At 36.4% G+C, this 20189-nt stretch overlaps 1 protein-coding gene across 1 annotated transcript in view; it reads left to right on the top strand.

Moving 5' to 3' along the window:
• Positions 1-17385, top strand: part of LOC149253973 (2-alkenal reductase (NADP(+)-dependent)-like) — a 28553-nt gene extending 11168 nt beyond the window's left edge. The window contains exons 5-6 of the mRNA XM_089456971.1: positions 16719-16845; positions 16942-17385. Of these exons, the coding sequence (XP_089313097.1) occupies positions 16719-16845; positions 16942-17202 (388 nt within the window). The 3' untranslated portion in view covers positions 17203-17385. The remainder of the gene's footprint in view (positions 1-16718; positions 16846-16941) is intronic.
• Positions 17386-20189: the final 2804 nt, after the last annotated feature.

Genomic DNA, 20189 nt, shown 5'->3' with positions numbered 1-20189 from the left:
CCTCATCTTTGATCCCTTCCCATACATCTGGAATCCCAACAGTAGTGTCAACCACTGTCGCTATCACAATGGCAGACCCATGGACTAGGCCAGGCGCAGTCAACATGCCTGCACCATTGCATGATCTACCAGATGCTCCCGAAAAATGGCTGCCTAAATTTAACCCAGATGACGGAACCCAGGCTGAAGAACACATCAATAATTTTATGTTAGCAGTCAACTTAAAAGGAGTGACAGAGCAAGATGTTGTTGTAAGACTCTTCCCCTACACCTTACAAGGATCAGTAGGATCCTGGTATTTTTCCTTACCCTCTGGTTCAATTACCAGTTGGAACACATGCCAAGAACAGTTTCTTACCAAATATGGAGATGATAGGTCCTTAGCTACTTTAATAAATGACCTCTCCAATCTGAGAATAGAGCATAGGGAACCAATAAAGGAGTTTAATGCCAGATTTAATAAACTCCTGAATAAAATCCCTACCGCTTCTAAACCAAGTGAACAAATTCGAAGCGAATGGTATATTACCGCCCTACCTGCCAACATAGCTATTTTTGTAGACAGGGCTGGGAAACCTACCTTAGCTGAAAACATGAGAGAAGCACTTGCTGTTGAAAAGCGCATCAACGCTCTAGAGAAGAAAGCTGCTTTGGAAGATAGAAAAGCTAAAAAAGTCTCATTTAAAGAGGATTCCAAGAAGAAAACCCCAAAGGACCCGTACGACATGGAAGGTTTACAAAAGGTCCTTAAAACGCTGTCTAACGAAATGGTCGAAATAAAGAAGTAGGTCGCCGAAACCTCAAACAAAAGACCATTTAGGACTTTTAAGAAAACTGAAACAAAGCCGCCCAATGTTATATCTAATGCAGATTCAGAGCAAGAAGAAGAGGAAGAGGAAACAACCTCACAAACCGATGATGAAGAAGAAGTAGCTGAATGGCACGGAATGTGGGATTTTATACTCCCAAACTCTGATACCAAGAATGAAGAAGAAGCCTTTCCAGTTACTACAAGAAGTAAAAGTACTTATGAACCTGCTCAGGCAACTTCAAAGAAAAGGAGCGCAGGTGCTGCCACAACAAAGGAAACAATTCCCCCAAAGAAGTCGCCTGTAGTGGTTCCCCAAAACCAGCCTTCAACTTCTAATTCTCCTTCAACATCCAAGACATTAGTGGTATCTGATTCAATGGAATATAACATTGTTGATGACATGAAGAAAACTAAGGCAAATATAACTATGTTTGAGCTTAGTAAATTAAAGCATCAACAAAAATTACTTCTTAAAGAATTGAATGTTGTTCCCTCTACTCCCCTTCCCAGTGCAAGAGCTGCCAACGATTCAGACCAGCCTCCTGCAAGTATGGTTGAAGCTACCGATTCAGTTCTAATTGGAGATAGATCGAATTCTCATACTCCACCCTTCCTGCTGACCTATGATATTTATAACAGAAACCTGCACAACTGTTTAATTGATTCAGGGGCATCATCTAATATAATGCCAGCTTCAGTTTGCTCTAAACTGAACATTGAACCCCAGAAGTCTGCTATTCATATTGTACAGTTAGACAGGACTAAAGTGCAGGTTGTGGGAGAAATTAATTCCGTAACCATCAGATTGTCTACCGACCCCAGGATTGTACAGAGGATTGATATCTTAATCGCTGACATACCTGAATTCTACGGTTTAATTTTGAGCAGAGATTGGTCCGAAAAACTGCATGGGTACATTTCTACAGATTGGTCACATATGTGGCTTCCCTACAAAGGAAAGCCAAATCAAATAAGGATCGATCGAGAGAAACATATGACCCACACAGTTACCGAATTTGAGCAAGAAAACCAACCTGTTGCATTCAATAACAACATTTTGGGGAATTATTCGTCAGAGTCATTCTTTGGCAACTTTGTTGCCCAACCATCTCCTTTTTCAGTCAATCATTTTACATCTCAGATTGAAAATTTTTCACAAACTGATAAGTCCAGATGTTTTAATGATGCTGAGGAAAATGTAAATATCTTTGTTAATACTCCTTTATTTTGGTCTTTATATTTTGATGGCTCTAAGTCCAGCGAGGGCTCAGGAGCAGGTTGCATTTTGGTTAGTCCACAAGGAGAAAAGACAATGTTGTCTTGTAGGTTAGAATTTGAATGCACTAACAACACAGCCGAATATGAAGCTTTAGTCCAGGGATTATATAAAGCAATCGGCCTCGAAGTGCAATATTTAAAGGTATTCGGCGATTCCGAAATCATTGTCAAACAGGTGAGGAATGCAATTCATTGTCTTTCAAGTCACCTCAAGCATTATCAATCGCTAGTTCAGGATCTTACCTCACACTTTTCAGCATTTAACATTTCTTCCATTCCTAGGTCACAAAACTCGGCAGATGACCTACTAGCCATTGTAGCTTTTAAGCTTCTACCTTCTGAAGACTACAGCCCTGATAGATTTTCTGTAGAATTACTTTTTAGGCCTTCAATTCCCGACAATGTCACTAATTAGAGAGTATTTAACCATGATGAAGATATCTTGCAGTTTCTAACTTCTGAAAAGTCCTATGACAATCAAGTTATTGAGGAAAATGACCATGATCTACAGATGAAAGAAACACCTCAAGAAAATTCAATTCCTAAACCAGTGGTAAAACTCGAAGATCTTTATGATATAAAAGACAAGTTTAAACCTGTAACTAATACAAAGCTTCAAAGTTCTACCCTTAGGTTTGAATTGATAAATCTAGGCACTGATGATGCTCCTCAAAACATCAATTTAGGATTAGGACTTTCCGAGGAAGAAAATGAAGCATTTATTAAATTGTTAAGAAAAAACAAACAGGTCTTTTCCTGGAAGTATGATGATTTGAAGACATATGATACATATATTATCCAGCATACCATTCCCATGCTTCCTGATCAGAAACCGATCCAGCAAAAGTTAAGAAAAATACATCCAAATTTGGAGAGCCAGATAAAGTCGGAGCTTAACAAGCTCTTAAAAACCAAGATTATTTTTCTGGTCTGACACTCAAACTGGGTATCTAATATGGTGCCAGTCAGGAAGAAAAATGGCGACATTCGAATCTGTATTGATTTCAGGAACCTGAACAAAGCAAGCTTAAAAGACAACTTCCCATTACCTACTATGGAGCAAATCCTCCAATCAGTAGCAGGCTCTGAATTGATGTCATTTCTTGATGGATGCTCAGGATATAACCAATTTCTGGTTCATCGTGATGACCAACCTAAAACCACATTCAGAACAAAATGGGGAACATATGCATATCAGAAAATGCCTTTTGGACTCATAAATGCAGGAGCGACATTCCATAGAGCTATGGATATAGCCTTTAGAGGGTTGATTAATCAAACAGTAGTCGTCTATTTAGACGATATTACTGTATATTCTAAGAAGAGATATAATAATTTGCATGACTTAAATCAAATCTTTCAGCGATGCAAGAGATATGGTATTTCTCTGAACCCAAAGAAGTCTTTCTTTGCTCTTGATCAAGGAAAACTCTTAGGCTTTATTGTATCCAAAGATGGCATTTATATTGATCCTGATCGGATCAAGGAAATTTCTAAAATCCCTCTCCCACACAATAAAAAATCGATGCAGTCATTTTTAGGCCAGATTAATTTTGTTAAGCGATTTGTTCCAGATTTTTCTCAAATTGTATTACCACTTCAGACAATGATCAAGAAGAATTCAGTTTTCAAGTGGGGATCAGAAGAAAAGCAAGCTTTTGATGTTATCAAGCAATTAATAATCAATGCCTCAGCCTTGAATACTCCAAATTTTTCTAATCATTTTACATTGTATACCATTGCGTCCGATGTGTCTTATGCTGCAGTTCTCACGCAGCGAAATGCTCACAATTTAGAGGCACCCATATCATTCTTCAACTCAAATCTTCAAGGTGCCGAATTAAATTACTCCGATGTAGAAAAACAAGCCTTTGCTGTATTTAAAGCGGTCAAACATTATAGACCCTTTCTATTAAAAACCCATACAAAAATAATAGTTCCTTTCCTGGCAGTTAGACAACTATTAATCCAAAAAGAGTTGGGTGAAAAAAGGGCAAATTGGGTCACAGCGCTTCAAGAGTATGACCTAGAAATTAAGCCAGCAAAGATTGTTAGGGGCCAAGGTTTTTGCAGGATATTGGCAGGAGCATCCAACATTCCAGAATCAAGCGATGCAGATCAAACTCAAGAAATTAATCAGATAAGTGTTATTGATTCTGGATCTCAATATGCAGATTTAATCTTTTATCTAAAGAATGGTTATGCACCTCCGAATTTGTCTTACAAAAACAAAAGGGCCATTAGATTAAAAGCGAAGAATTTTACAATCATTAATGACGTGCTTTTTAGACAGAATTACGATTCTATCTTGTTAAGGTGCCTTGAAAAACCTGAAGCCCAAAAGGTTTTGCAGGAGCTACACGACGGACCAGCAGGGGGACATTTCGGAGCTGACACAACAGCTCACAAAATTATTCATGCTGGTTACTATTGGCCTACTTTGTTTAAAGATGCTCACGAGTATGTAAGGAAATGTCTAAATTGTCAAACTGCTAGCGGAAGACAACGTAAATCAGCTTTCCCCCTGCAACCAATCAACATTGAGCAGCCATTTGAGCAATGGGGATTGGATATCATTGGGGAGATTACTCCAGCATCTTCCAAACAGCATAAGTATATCCTTACTGCTATCGATTACTTTACAAAGTGGGTTGAGGCTATCCCTTTAAAGACAACAAATTCTGAAGCAATCATTGAATTCATAGACCAATTCATCATTACCAGGTTTGGTGTCCCAAATGCTCTTGTTTTCGATAATGCATCTTACTTTTCAGGCAATGCTATGTTTGATTTCGCTATTAAAAGAGGATTTAAGTTAAAATATTCTGCTAATTATTATCCCCAAGGAGATGGTTTAGCAGAATCTACTAATAAGAATATGATTAAAATCATTAAGCGAACTATCGAACAAAATTAGAGGAATTGGCACAAATCCTTGGTATTCGCATTATGGGCTGATAGGATAACACATAAAGCTTCTATTGGAACTTCTCCATTTAATCTTGTCTATGGAAAAGAAGCAATCTTACCCACAAATCTTATTCTTCCTTCTTTAGCCCTAGTGCAGTTCATTGAGGAAACTCCTTCCTCTTCTATTCAGTTTAGACATAACCAGATCCTAAAATTAGAAGAGGAAAGAGAAAAAGCCAAGGTTACTCATGCCAAACATCAGCAAGCCATCAAAGCAGCTTTTGATTCAACCTCATCCGGTTCAAAACAGTTCCAAGTCGGTGATTTAGTTCTGAAATGGGACAAAGCCCATGAGGACAAGGGTAAACACTCCAAGTTCCAGAAGTTGTGGCTTGGACCATTTCAGATCTGTGAGAAGATAGGCCATTCAACCTTTATATTGCAAGATTTATCAGGTTTGAGAGATTCTCTCCCTGTTAATGGCCTTGTCTTGAAGAAATTCTTTCACTGAGGAGGTAACCCCTTCTCCTTTTATTTTCAGTAGGATTTTATAGTTTGTAGGATTTTAAGAAATAAGGTTGTGAAACGTCTCCCATTGACCTTTTGTTGTGTTTAAAAAGTTGTCCCCATAAAACGAGAATGAACATTTGCTTTTAAAATGATAGAACTTTTAACCAAAAAGGATAATTTCTAGGAAATTAGATGTCTTTGTATTCTGAAATCCCAATTCAAATTTTTGTCAACTTCTCTCAAAGCATAGTAAAATTGTAAACCATTTTCTGTTTTTAAATTGGTCTCTAAAGGTTATCCATACTAAGGTAGGAATCAATCCAATTTCAGCATCTTCAACTCTTACTCTGTCATCCATTACTCTTAAGAAGAAGATTGTTCACCCCATTCACTAAGTTTATGATTATTCAGAGTGTAATTCTAAAATATAAGATATTTAAGATAAGAGGTCTTATTACAAGCCTGCTTACCATGTTCATAGAGAAACAGTTTATCTGACATTACCAATACTGCAAACCACAACAGGGTAATGGCTTGAAATTACAAGACAAGGGGTCTCATCACGAGCCAGCTTGTTCAGTTAAACTACTATCAGTGAGTGGCATTGTCAACAGCTGGCCACCAAACCAGGACAATGGCTTTTTATCTTATCAATGACAAAGAAGAACACGGATATGAAATACAAAATATGAAAAATATTTTGAATTCATTCTGTTAATCACACTCTTAATTGGATGGGACTATGGACAATCATATGGTTAAAAGGTATCCCTGTCGAGACTATAGATGTTTGCTGGCAGCAGAGGCTCTACCTATGACAGACGAGTTTACTATAAAAGGCTGATTTGGAAAGGTATTCTATTTTATCATTACAAACCAATAAATATCTATTTCAAAGCTTAGAATGTTTTTATTTTCTTAGAAAAGAGGAAGTCAACAAAATAGTTTCATTTTTCTCAGAATATATTGAAATCTAGTTATATTAGAAATTTCCCCATTGATTGAAGCTCTATTTTCAGAAAAAGCTTAAGTGTTTCTATTTTCTGAAAGAGATAACTGGTTCTTCCAGCGAATCGCCAATTGTTGTGCTCTACAACACCCCCCATTTCATATCATTTTTACTTATAAACATTAAGTATGAAATGGGTCCCTTTAAAATTTAATTTGGTATCAATGCTATTATAATCCAAAAAAGTCCAAAAAAATGAATAAATGTACTTTATAAAGCTTTCTGGGCAAACCCTTAAAAGAAATCACGTAATGATTTGTCATTGCGATAAAGCGATCGCAAGATCGCATATCGCAATGACACATGAATTATAATTAAGCACCCCAAAGCTTTCCGCCGATGCGCATTCGGCGCATTCGGCGATCGGCGATATTCCATGTACATGTTATAATGTCCCATGCCAATAGTCCCGACGCGATACGCATTCGGCGAATTCGGCGATCGGCGACACACTACAACAGTTGTGATGTTCCCAAAGACTTGTCCCGATGCGATGCGCAATCGGGAATCGGATATCGGCGGCAATCTCACTCAAGTCTTATTGCGCTCAAAGCTTTTCGCCGATGCGATATCGCATTCGGCGATCGGTGATATCCAATACACACCATTAAAGCGCACTAACTCACACCCCCGATTGCGATCCGATAAAGCGCGGTTTTCGACAAAGAGCCGTTAAGTGATGGGATGGCGCAATTCATTTGTAATAAAAGCTGGATCGCTCACGCAATCCTTCATCTATGCTCAACCGCCAAAACGTCCATTTCATGCTTAAGTGAATCGTTCACCCAAATAACGATATAATGGGCATTTAAGGAATGACAGATTGAAAACGGCTAATTAATAAGATCATGCCCTAAAATCTTTTTACGGATTGTATCCGCGCTCATTTTAAAAGCTAAATCCTTTAGTTACGCATCTATCCATATGTGTTGTATCACTTAAGAGTTTTTCATCGCCATCTTTGTGTATTACGCCCAATTTCCTCTTTGTGCAGAATTCATTCACAAAAGCTAGACCTGAGAAGATGGGAAAGAAGTCCAAGAAGACTGCAGGTGCTTTCGCAACACCAACTGCAGGACAAGCGGCCGCAAATAAGAAGAAGGGACTAATATCCGATACCACATGCACGGGGCTCACTAGAGTGACTTGGCAGGGCACTTATAACCTAATTGAAGCTGAGCAGCCAGAAAAGATAGTGTCAAAAGCTAATGTGGACTTACTCAAGAAGTCTGATGCAACTCTCAAAGATTTGGTCGATTCTTTCCTTCACAGGATAGCGACCAGAGAACAGATTCTTCCCTATACAGACGTTGTGCGATGGGCGATTGAAGAAATCCCCATTTTGGACAGGACTTTTAATACCAGAGATGGGAGGATTTTCGGATCATTCAAGCCAGATGACCTAAGGCAAATGTATCATTTGCCCGAGCCAGAGAAAATATATAACAAGGCCTTCTTGGAGAAGTTCGCAAGCGAGAATGAGATCGAATCTGAACCTATCAAGGATTGGAGGCAAAACCCCAACAAACACAAGCACGAATCCTCTGGTAAGTACTCGGTCGATTCTTTGGCTTCTCCTTATTGTTATGCGGGGATTATGATGTGTAGGCTGTGGGGATTGCATGATTCTACCAATTTTACCATTGAAATGGTTCCTTTAATGGAGGCAGCAGTAAACAGTTGGATTATGGATTGGGCTACTATTCTTTCAGATAAATTAGCAGTAGTTATTCGTGATTTTATATCTCAGACTGTTGTTTCAAAAAGAAAAATGCCCCCGTTCTACTATAGTGCATATATCTTAGATACTCTTTGTTTCAATTCCGAATTTCCTGTTCTCGGGTGGAGGTGGACTGCACAGGACCCTTCACCCATTCATATATATCATCAAAAATTGTGGAAAACTTCTTATAAAGACCACCTTTATCAAATCTGTAATGGTTTTATGGTGCCCATTTACTATTCCATTTTTGATAAACCCATTCCAAAAATTTCCTATCAAGCTTCCTTTGATTTACCAGCAGTAGCAAGTTGGTTTGGAGAAGAAAATTTCACCTATATCAGAGTTTTCGGCAGTAAATCCGACCCACATGTTCTTCCTCTATATGTTCCAGATAAGTTGCTAGTAAGGGAGATTGCATATCAAATCATGGCTGAGAGTACTACACAGACTCTCAAAATAGAAAAGAAGAGAGGATGGCCATCTTTTCCCTTCAGATGTGGCGTTTATACTCTGCATGATCTTAAACATGCAAAAAAGGAAGCCACAAAGCTTCAGTCTTTAACGCTGGCCACGATCCCAAACAGACCATACGACCCAAAAAAGACTGCTTATAATGCATTAGAACAGGCCAAATTAACAAGGTTTGAGCATTAGAAGGATATGTTTGATGACCTGTTCGTTGCCTCCGAAACAATAGGTCATGCTAAAGAACTCGCTAGGATGCGATATAATGATGAAGGATTAACTGAGTTCAATAAACTCAGAGAACAGAGGTTGCAAACTCTGCCTCTGGATTTACTGGCAACAACTCCAGCAACATCATCAAGCCGACTTGTTCAAGAACAGGAGGAGCAGTAGAGGAAGCAACAGGAGGAGCAGCAGAAGAAGAAACAGGCAGAAAGACAAAGAAAAGAACAGGCGGAAAGGCTAAAGAAAGAACAAGCCGAGAAACAACAGAGAACACAAATGGAACAAGAAGAAAGAAAGAAGAAAGAATTGGCAGATAGGCAGAAAATGGAGCAAGAAGAAGAACAAAAGAAGGAACAGAAAGAAAAACAGAGGAGAGAAAAAGAGGAGCAGCAGAGGAAAGAGCAGGAGAAAGAACAGCAGAAGCAAACCACTGATGTCAATGTAGACACTACCATAGACCCCAAATTATTACAAGAATGGCAGCAATTTCATTCCATCATCAGTGGATTGGAATGTTCAAAAGATGGGGATACTTCTAAGACAAATGATACTCAAGATGCTACCTCTCCTCAGGTTCCAAGTGGAACCAGCGGCCCACCAAGTTCTAAAGAAGTTGAAGTTATTCCAAAAGACCCCTCTGACCAGATTATTCTACAGATAGAAGACATTCCGCCATTGGATGTTTTCTACAGCCCAAGACACAGGCAGTGGTAAAGCTGTCAAGGAAGAGATGAAGGATTGATCAACCTTCTATCTTCCCCGGACAAACGATCACGGGTAATGTAGTATGGAAGGAGGAATTGGATCCCTCCGATGACTTAACAAAGTTATCGCAGTATGCAGGCGCTTATTCGGCAGCAACAATTGACAAAGCATCGGAGGTGAGCCTTCTATTGAAGAATAAGGACCAAGAAATCTGTGCGTTACAGGCAGGATTGGTTGAAACAAGGCAAAGGGCAACACAAGCAGAGGAACAGTTGTTGGCGCAACAACAAGAGAACAATCAGTTGACTCAGCAATTACAAACAGAAAGACAAAGGATCGATCAGGATGCGATCCAGAAACAAAAAGAATTGATGGAGGCATTGGAAAATTTGAAAGCAGCAAATGAACAAATAATACACACCAAAGATGAGCAAATTGCTCAAATGACATCACAGTTGGAAAAGATGAAGGGCGCGTCGCAGGTAAAAGAATTTAAATCAGAGGCATTATTGATAAACAATGCGTTGATAGCTCAGGTCAGACTCTTATGTCAACAGATCGATCAAGCTGAGTCCCTCTGTGAGCTAACTACAGCAATAAATCAACAGGTGGAAAAGGCCAGGACTGAACTAGATCAAGCGGACGAGGCCATTACTGCACATCTTGATTGGCAAGATACTGATTTGGGAAAAGCAGCAAAATTGCCCAGGATTAATGAAACACAGAAATAGATACTTTTCATAGAATGGCACACTCAAGTGATGAAAGCAGAAAGGGCGGCTTCAAGATGTAAATCAACCGCCAACAATCTAGTGGATCTAGTCAATAACACTCTTTACCTGGCCAACATGATTTCTCAATGTACACCGGGGAAGATAACAACTCCAAATACATTAGAGCAAACGTGCTACCCTGAGTTAGAACAAAAAAGAAGATTAATCGCTGGAGTTAAAAGCTTATCCTTAGATGCATATTGGCTCTTTTTAATCAAGCCACATACACAGAGATTTACCCTAAAGTGCCTTACAGACGCAATCGAGTGTATAATTCCCGATATCCAAGATGCCACCTACGCTGCACAGCTCAGTTCGCGCCTCAACAAACCTCCGGAAGTTGAGCCAATGCTTGCAATTAATCAGCTCAGATTCAAAGGAAAGCAGCCGACTTAATGAGTCACCCTCCCGCTTGCCAGATCGCCAGCCAAAACAGGATCAAGAGTTATTGATACCAGTTTAGTAGGATTTCTGTTTAGTAGATATTTAAATTAGATTAATATTTATAGACCCTTTCATTGTTTTGGAAAGGGTCGTAAAATTTTGTAACAGACTTAATAGGCTGAAGTTTGCACTACTGTGCTTCAGTCACTATTCTTTTATGAAATTGGACCAGTTTTTCTGAATTCGACATTAAATTTTTAATGCAATTGCGCACTATTGCCTTTGTTGAGGACGATTTCTGTGTTGAAGGAAGAACTGCTAATAGCGATTGATATTTGGGAATGTGATGCAGCTCATATGGTACTTTTATCTACGTCTGAAGTCATTATTTTTGTATGAATTGTTATGCTACATATTCTTGCTATTGTTGAATACATGCATGCGCTGTAACAGCAAATCTCTATCTCAGCCCACTATTGGATGTTTTGCTATTTGCATTTTCCTTTAATCATGTATGTAACAATGATATAAATGCTAAAGTGTAGTAATTTCGTTGTTATTGCTTTGTATAACTATTTATGCACAACAATCTTTAACAATTTAATATCTATGTTTGAAGACAGAGCCATCTATATGTTTGTCTAAAAGCCCAGATCATCAAACGCTACACTTTAGAAATCGATGAAACCCCGGGGTAGATTATAGTTATTATATTCCTGCCGATAGTTGTAGTTATTCGCTTATCACTAGCATAATCTATAAGTCGCTCGTCCATCCCATTTTATCTATTTTTGGGAAACTGGTCCCATTATCCCCAGTCGGAGCCACTATTCCAAACGGAAAAGGAGCTGTACTAAGGTCCGGACTGGGTGGTTTCCCCTATGTTGTTGCAGCGATTTTCGAGGCTTCAACACAACACAAGGACAACAAGAGACACCCTTGAGAAGAAATGAAAGTGCTTCTTCAAGCACACCACAAGGAGGAAATTCAAGTGCTTCTTCAAGCACTTATACACCAAATGAAAGAGGTAAGAAGTTCAGAAATTTAAATGAAATTTATGAACAAGAAGCAGCAAATGAAGGTATGAATTCTTTATTTGCTTTATACTGTCATGTTGAATACCCTATTCATTTCGAAGATGTAATTAAAGATAAGAAATGGATAGAAGCTATGGATGAGGAGATGAATGCCATAGAGAGAAACAAAACATGGGATTTGGTTGAGCTACCAAAAGGCAAAGAAGTCATTGGAGTGAAATGGGTTTACAAGACCAAGAACAATGCTGAAGGTAAAATAGAAAGACACAAGGGAAGGCTAGTTGTCAAAGGATACAAGCAGCAATATGGGAGAGATTATGAGGAGACTTTCGCACTGGTTGCGAGAATGGAAACCGTGAGAGCAGTGCTGTCCATAGCAGCTCAAAACAAGTGGAAAGTCTACCAAATGGACGTGAAGTCAGCATTCCTAAATGGAGTGTTAAAGGAAGAGGTTTACATTGAACAACCTCTAAGCTATGAGAAGAAAGGTGAAGAGCACAAAGTGTGCAGATTGAAGAAATCTTTTTATGAGCTGAAGCAAGCGCCAAGAGCATGGTATAGCAGGATAGATTCATATCTATTGGATAATGAATTTGACAAGTGTGAAGGAGAACCCACCGTCTACATCAAAGAAAAGGATGGTAAAATTTTAATTGTTGTCTTATATGTTGATGATGTTATTTTCACAGGTAATGATGATCAGCTCATTGAGAATTTTAAATCAGTCATGAAAGAGGAATTTGAAATGACTGCCATGGGTTTCTTGAAATACTTCTTAGGCATAGAAGTAGATCAAAATGAAAAAGGAATTTTTATCTCACAAGCTAGATATGTAAATCAAGTGTTGGGCAGATTTAACATGCAAGAATGCAAAGCAACGATCACTCCCACAGTAATGGGATTAAAACTCAGCAGAGAGGATAGCAGCAAGGATTTTGATCCTAGTTTGTACAAGAGTATTGTTGGCAGCCTTATGTATTTAACAGCTACTAGGCCTGACATTATGTTTGCTGTTAGTTTAATTTCCAGATTCATGGAGAGGCCAAAGGAAGCACATTGGCAGGCAGCAAAAAGAATTCTTAGGTATGTCAAAGGTACCAAAAGGTTTGGAATTTTATATACTACTTCAGAATGTTCAAATTTAGTTGGATACACTGATAGTGATTGGGCTGGAAGTGTAGATGATCGGAAAAGCACTTCTGGTTATGTTTTTCATATGGGTTCAGGAGCCATTTCATGGGCTTCCAAGAAACATCCAATTGTGGCATTGTTTACAGCAGAAGCAGAGTACGTGGCAGCTACAGCAGCAGCATGTCAAGCAGTTTGGATGAGAAGGATGTTAAGGAGCTTTGGCCAAGAGCAGGTAAAAGGAACTGTGATTTATTGTGACAACAGTTCTGCTATTGCATTATCCAAAAATTCAGTGTTTCATAAGAGAACAAAACACATTGAAACAAGGTTTCGTTATATCAGAGAGTTGGTAAATAATGGAGAAATTGTCTTAGTACATTGCAAAACTTAGGAGCTGGTTGCAGACATTCTAACCAAGCCTTTGGGACATAAAAGTTTTGAATTTTTGAGGAAATGTCTGGGTATGACTGATAACCCAGCAGTTGAAACTAAAGGGGAGTGTTGAAATATTATTTTCAACTGCAGGGCTTGTCCTTTGCCATACTCCTGTAATGATGAATCAACAACCATACCTCTACATTGATGAAACTGCCATTAAACAGCCGCAACTCCAGTCTTTTCCTGAATCAGCCATTACACAGCAATTTATTACGGAATGGTGGTCACTCACAGAATGATGGTAATTTATTGCTGTAGTCGGTAAATGTAGGTAGGATTTTAATTTTATTTTATTTTAATTCACAGGTACAATTTTGTTTTTACGGCAAAAGGAAAAGCGTGAAGTTTTAGTTTTCTGTTGAATCTGAAAAATGTAATGTAGACACAACAGTGTGTTAGTTTTTTTTGGAACAGAGACAGAGCTCTCTTTGTAATGCACAACAGTGCAGAAGTTTTTTTTATGTATGCAGCAACGTGAATGTATGAATGTAATTTACACACAGCAGTGTAAAATGTTTCAAGGAAGAAACAACGTGTTACAACAGCGTGTTATAGCAGTGTTCTGAGTTGAAATAGAGTGTTACAGCAACATTAGTCTTAACCAGAAACAGAGGGTTTTGTAAATGGAAAGGAGTGCAGTCACAGCAATGCAGACTGTAGACATAGCAGTGAAAAACAGCCTGTTGATTTTTCAGAGGAGACAAAGTATTTTGTTTTCTGTAATGTACAGCAATGCAGACACAGCAATGTATTTTCTGTTTACAACATGAAGTTTTTTTAAGTTTTGAACTGTCTTTAAAGTAGCCTTGTAGAAATCCCTCTGTTAGAGGAAGTATTATACATGAATACAACTACCCTTTTGCTGTGCACTGTTGAAATTCAGTTTTTAGAAAATATTTTTTTTGTGTTGCTGAAACAGCAGTTTCGACGTTGCTGCAACACCAAACTACGTTGCTGCAACACCAGGGCAGAGAACGATTTTTTTTCTGTTTTTCTGAGTTTTCTGTGTTAAAACAGAGTATAAAAACAGAGCATTTTTGTTGTCTGTCTGTTATGGAATTTTCATAAATTCCTAATAGTTTCCATTAGTTTGGTTGAATGTCATTAATAAAAGAAAATATATCATTTCTTCCCTCGTGTTTTTCTGAGGATTTGCTTAGTAGAGTGTTCAGCTGCCTGTGAAGAGTAATAACATGCCTGTACTAGTTTGTACTAGTTTTTCCTGCCAGGGTATGCCCAGAGTCAGGGAGCTCGGTATTTGAAAAGGCCTGTCGATCATGGAAAGAGCTAACCAGCCATATATTGGGTATTTAATGCCGAAATATATGTGCGTAAGTTAGCCCGATAACACGGGAGCGGGCAAATATTATTTAATGCTGAAATTGCTGCTCCCGTGTTATCGCGTTAACTTGCGCGCATATATTTCGACATTAAATACCCAATATATGGCTCGTTAGCTCTTTCCGTCGATCTTAACATACATTGTCTTTTCAACTGCTGAATCTCTACTTGAGTGCCTGACAAGGTCACTGCATGTTATGTAGCGGGTGCCTTCTGGGCTAGAATCTTAATACGAGATTGACTAGGTGCTGCCTTCTGGGCTAGAATCTTAATACGAGACTGACTAGGTGGAGTGCGTTCCCCAGCCCCACATCGACTACATCCATGGTGTCATGGCATAATGGCTCAACCTAGCAACAATACTCCACAGTTCCCGGGATGACAATAGGAACAATTCCCTGACGCCAAACCAAAGCCAGTCCGTTGGACGTGTACAGGTGATGCAAAAAAAACTAAAAAGAGCTACACTCACACCACTTTCCCCATATCAAAGGTATATAGTAACCCAAATTACAACGCAATCAATTGATAAAGGAACAAAGGGTGTGACCATTCCTATCTTGAGTGCAGCCACCATCCCGTGGAGCTCTAAAAAAACAACAATGTATTGCCATTACAGCGTGTGACCATTCCTATAATCTCGCGGCCACCATCCCCTTGTGCTCCAAAAAAACAGCAATTTACTGCTATTACAGGGTGTGAACTGCAGAAAAAAATTGGCATTCTATTCCCAACAATAACTTTCCCAAGTCTGCCACCCAAACCTTTTGTCACACAATAACAGAATTCCATAATCCCAGGCTCGCAGGGGTGCTTGTTAATCCCATCTGCATCCAGTGGGTGCGGCTTGCATGGTATAATACTCTGTGATGCATCGGAGGCATTGAGAAAGAAGGTTCGAGAACCCGAGGAATCGTTTGTATCAGAAATAGACCCATTGCATGTATCATGGGGAGCAGGCCGTGCCATCTGTCTTTAATGATCTCGGGAGTCGGTGAGGTGATGGGCAGTCCCCAACTTTTATTACTATTTGTTCTTCCATCCTATCCGGGTTCCAACTTTTATTAATATTTGTTCTTCCATCCTATCCGAGTTCCATCTTATCTGGGTATTGAGCAGGTAAGGTTTGAATGATTATAATAGATTATAATTTTTCTGATCTAGTTTTATTTTATGTAGAAATTACAAAGAGAAATTTTTGTTGAATTAGTTTAGAATCAATCAGTGTATATGTTTTGTTTGTTTTTTGGCGAACTAGTTTAGAACTATTAAGTGTATATATTTTTGTTTGTTTTTTTAAGTATATGTTTTGTTTGTTTTTTTGGCGAACTTTTTAGAACTTTTTTAGAACCTAGGTTTTTGTTTAATTTTATTGTAATGTAAATACTATATATAGTTTAAGAAAATTTAGCCTTTCTATCCTTCTTAGTCTGAAAGTTTGAGTGAGAATTTGAACCAGAGTAACGAAAATAATAACGACCATTCCACTTGACGAACAAAAATAACCTTAAATGACTATCCAATACTATATATCTCAACTTATACCATTTAATATATTATTAATAATACCTATTATTTACCATCTTAGAAGTATAGAATAATATAAAATAAACATTGTGCATTGTGTGCTTTGAATCATATATACTTTGCCTATGCTGTATATTTGACTGAAATATCATTGTTCAGTGTTTATTCTTTATTTTATATTGGAATTGCTCATTTCATCAAGCTAAAGCAAATCACAAATGCTTAAAATTGATGGATCTGGCTTTTTTTTTGGATTGTTTCAAAGATCATAGTGAACTCTTAAATGTCCATTTATAATTAATCAGATTTAGATTTGATGCTTGAGATTGTCACAGGCAAGATTTTGAGCAACATTGTCGCCAAAAATAGGAGGTTCTTTGAGTGCCCATTATCAGTCTTATGGCTAGCCAATGAGTAATGGATAAATATGTATGTACTGTTTGTTGTACAGGTACTTCCCCAGAGGTATAGATATTTACTTTGACAATGTGGGTGGACGCATGTTGGAAGCTGTTCTGAACCACATCAACATGAAAGCTCGAATTCCGGTCTGTGGAATGATCTCTCAGTATAATCAGGTGGTTATAATGAATGTATTGTTATATCAGTGGATTGGATCTGCAATATCTTAGGTTGTTACAGTTTATTAATGTATATTATACATGTGTGAGCAGGAGTGGAAGCAACGTTTTGGAGTGAGAAACCTGCTCAACTTGGTGGGGAAATGTGCCAAGATGGAAGGCTTCCTGTGTTCGAAATACTTTGATCGCATGGGGGAGTTCTCAGAGGAGATGACAGGGTACATCAAGCAAGGAAAAATGAAATACAAGGAAGATGTTAAAGTGGGGTTGGACAGCTTCTTGGAAGCTTTCACCTCCATGTTTACTGGAGAGAATATTGGTAAACCTGTCATTTACCTCCGGCCACCGCAGTGAGTTCTGAATGAATGAGAGGCATGTTCCATTGAAGAGATCGGAAGAGGATCATATCACCAGGAACAATGAAGTCACATGCAACCATTTGTGTCAAGCCACAGCAATAAATTCTGAATGAATATGAGGACATGTTTCTCAGAGTGATGGGAATGGTAATAGATTCTTACAAGGCACATGCAGTCACATTGCTCTGTATGAGATTAGGCTCCTGGTTTTGCGTCTTTGATTTTAAAATTTATTTTATATAAATTTTAGTTTTATTCATGATCATATTTATTTAAAAATTATATATATATATATATATATATATATAAAAGAATTTGTGTAAATATTAATAAATAATTTATTTATGTATAAATTTGATAATATCAATTTATATATTTATAACACTCTTAGAAAACCATGGTATGTAATATTTAATTTTCAATAAAAAGATTTAAAGGGATTAGGGATTAGGTGTTTTTAAAAATTATATAAATATAATTCAAGTAAATCAGCAGATTTTTTTTTTTTAAATATCAAACTTGTGATTTTGTGAGGTTGTAGTCATTTTATGGTAAATATGCAATGTAATGTTTTGTCATTTTGACTAAGTTAAATAAAATAAAAATAAATAAAAAAGATTAATGTAATATGATGATGATGATGGTGGTTAAGGTCCATTCAGATCAAACTTTGGTCTGTCTCACCTAAAGAAACCAATTATTTAGTTTGATTTAAGATTTTATTTCTATGCTCAAAAAGCTTGGAGAGAAGCCTCCCAAGCTCACTATAATTTTGACATCCTAAAAGGCTAGGAAGGTCAATATTGCAACAAAGATTATGAAACTGAGATCTAATGTGGTGGTAAGTGGGGCACTCTGAGAGGAAGTGATTTTCATCCTCGATGTTCATATTCTCACAGAGATGGCAAATCTTTTCCATCCATGGTGTTTTAGGAACTGACGAACTACCTGTTTCACTATGGAGCTCATGAGAGTTAGTTTTAATCTTGGCTATATTAATTTTCTTCTTTGAACTAGTTAAAACACAGAGTTACTTTTGATCTTCTAGGGCAAGGTTGATGACCTTATAATATCATAATTTTCTTTTAGATGTTAAATCTTTCTCACAACACTTTTTTTCTTTGAACTTAGAAGTAACAATATTTTTAATCTTATTAATGTTTTGCAATGCAACATTTTCGTTGATTTCCCAATGGTTTAACCAGGCCCGTGTCTTTATACCAACATCATTTGAGCCTTTGGTGGTTTTGGGTGGAATTTAAAGCTAGCTTAGGAAGTCTATGGTCTCCTATGTTATTGATATTTGGGTGGAATTTAAAGCTAGCTTAGGAAGTCTATGGTGCCATATGTTATTGAGATAATGACTGGAAAATTAGTAGCTATTGGATTCTCGCCCTCTCTTAGTTTTTCTTAGTCTTTGTTTAGATCTTTCTCCCTTTTTTTTAATTTTAATTTTTAATATTATTATCCATTATTTTATTAGTATTATCAATATTATTAGTATTATGATAGTATTATCAATATTATTAGTATTAATAATATGAATATTAGTATTATTAATAATAATACTAATGTTTAGTAATACTATAATTTAACCTTAATTATTATAAAAAAGTAATTGTTTTAATAAGTAAATATTATCAAGTAAAACCCTAGTCAAATATAGCGGTTGATATATATATATATAGATATATATATATATTTATATATATATAAAATAATAATTAATTTTAAGTATAGCCCTTTCTTTTATAAAGAAGTAAATATTATTAAAACCCTAATCAAATATAGCCGTTGATTTAAATTAATAAATTGATATCTATATATATATATATAAAATAAAATAAAAATAAAATAAATTATTAATAAATTAATAAAATTTATTTAAATGATATTAAACATTTACCTTTTCCTCATTATGTTCTAGAGATGAACTACACTTGTTGGTTTGAAACGAGTCCACCAAAATCTTCAATGTGACTTCTTCAGAAAAATATTTTATACATTAAAAAAATAACACTTAAAATAAAAATAATAAAATAAAAATTAAATAATAATAAAAAAAAAAATGGCCCATGGTATTGAAAACCCATGGTATTGCCCTGTAGTATTAATGTGGAATGTAGATTATTTAAAGGGGGAAATTAAACCAATTTATATGCATCTTAACTCCCGATCTACTAAACCTCAAGAGGGATCAAATCTCTTGATATGCAAACTTCTTTTAGAATGAAAAGTGATTTGATCTACGCTGGTATAAACTATGATTAGAAACTAGATTATAACGTTTTGTTAAATATTGAAGCCAATATAATGTAATATATGAAATGCGTCAATTTTATAAATATATTTATTTTAATTATTATGTTAATAATTATATTCAATTAATGTAGTCATAAATTAAATAATTTTATAATTTATCTAAAGATACAGTTTTAATCTATTTAAAAAACCATAACAATTAACTAAATTATAATTGTATTTTAAATAATAATAATAATGGTTTGTAATTATAAAAGTAATTAATATATGAGTTAAATACACATATATAAAATATGTAACACAATTTTTAAGGATAGAGATTCATTCCACTTTATCATAAAGATTTTTAATTAGTAAACGAGCTTTATTACAATACCATGACTTATTAATACCACATGCCCATGACAATATAACTCATTTTGTAGTGTATATATATATATATATATAAACTATTTTTATAACTTATTTTTTGTTTTAAAGTAAAATGGAGATAATTATCTTCTCTCAACCCTCTATTATGAATACTACTAAAACCAACACAATCATATAAGTTAAAGGATGCATAAACACCATAGAGATGGATTCATAATAAGCATCAAAACAATTATCCACTTACCATGTACATTTTTAGTCAATAAACATGTTACAATATCATGGGCCAATACCATTGTTTATTAATACCACATCCCCCTAAAACCATAATTCACTTCACATGATAAT

Source organism: Pinus tabuliformis, chromosome 7 (assembly GCF_031772625.1).
Source record: "Pinus tabuliformis cultivar Carrire ecotype Pingquan chromosome 7, CPIR1, whole genome shotgun sequence".
Taxonomy (NCBI): Eukaryota; Viridiplantae; Streptophyta; class Pinopsida; order Pinales; family Pinaceae; genus Pinus; species Pinus tabuliformis.
The sequence above is the reverse complement of the archived record's forward strand: the minus strand, read 5'-3'. Positions and strand labels throughout refer to the sequence as shown.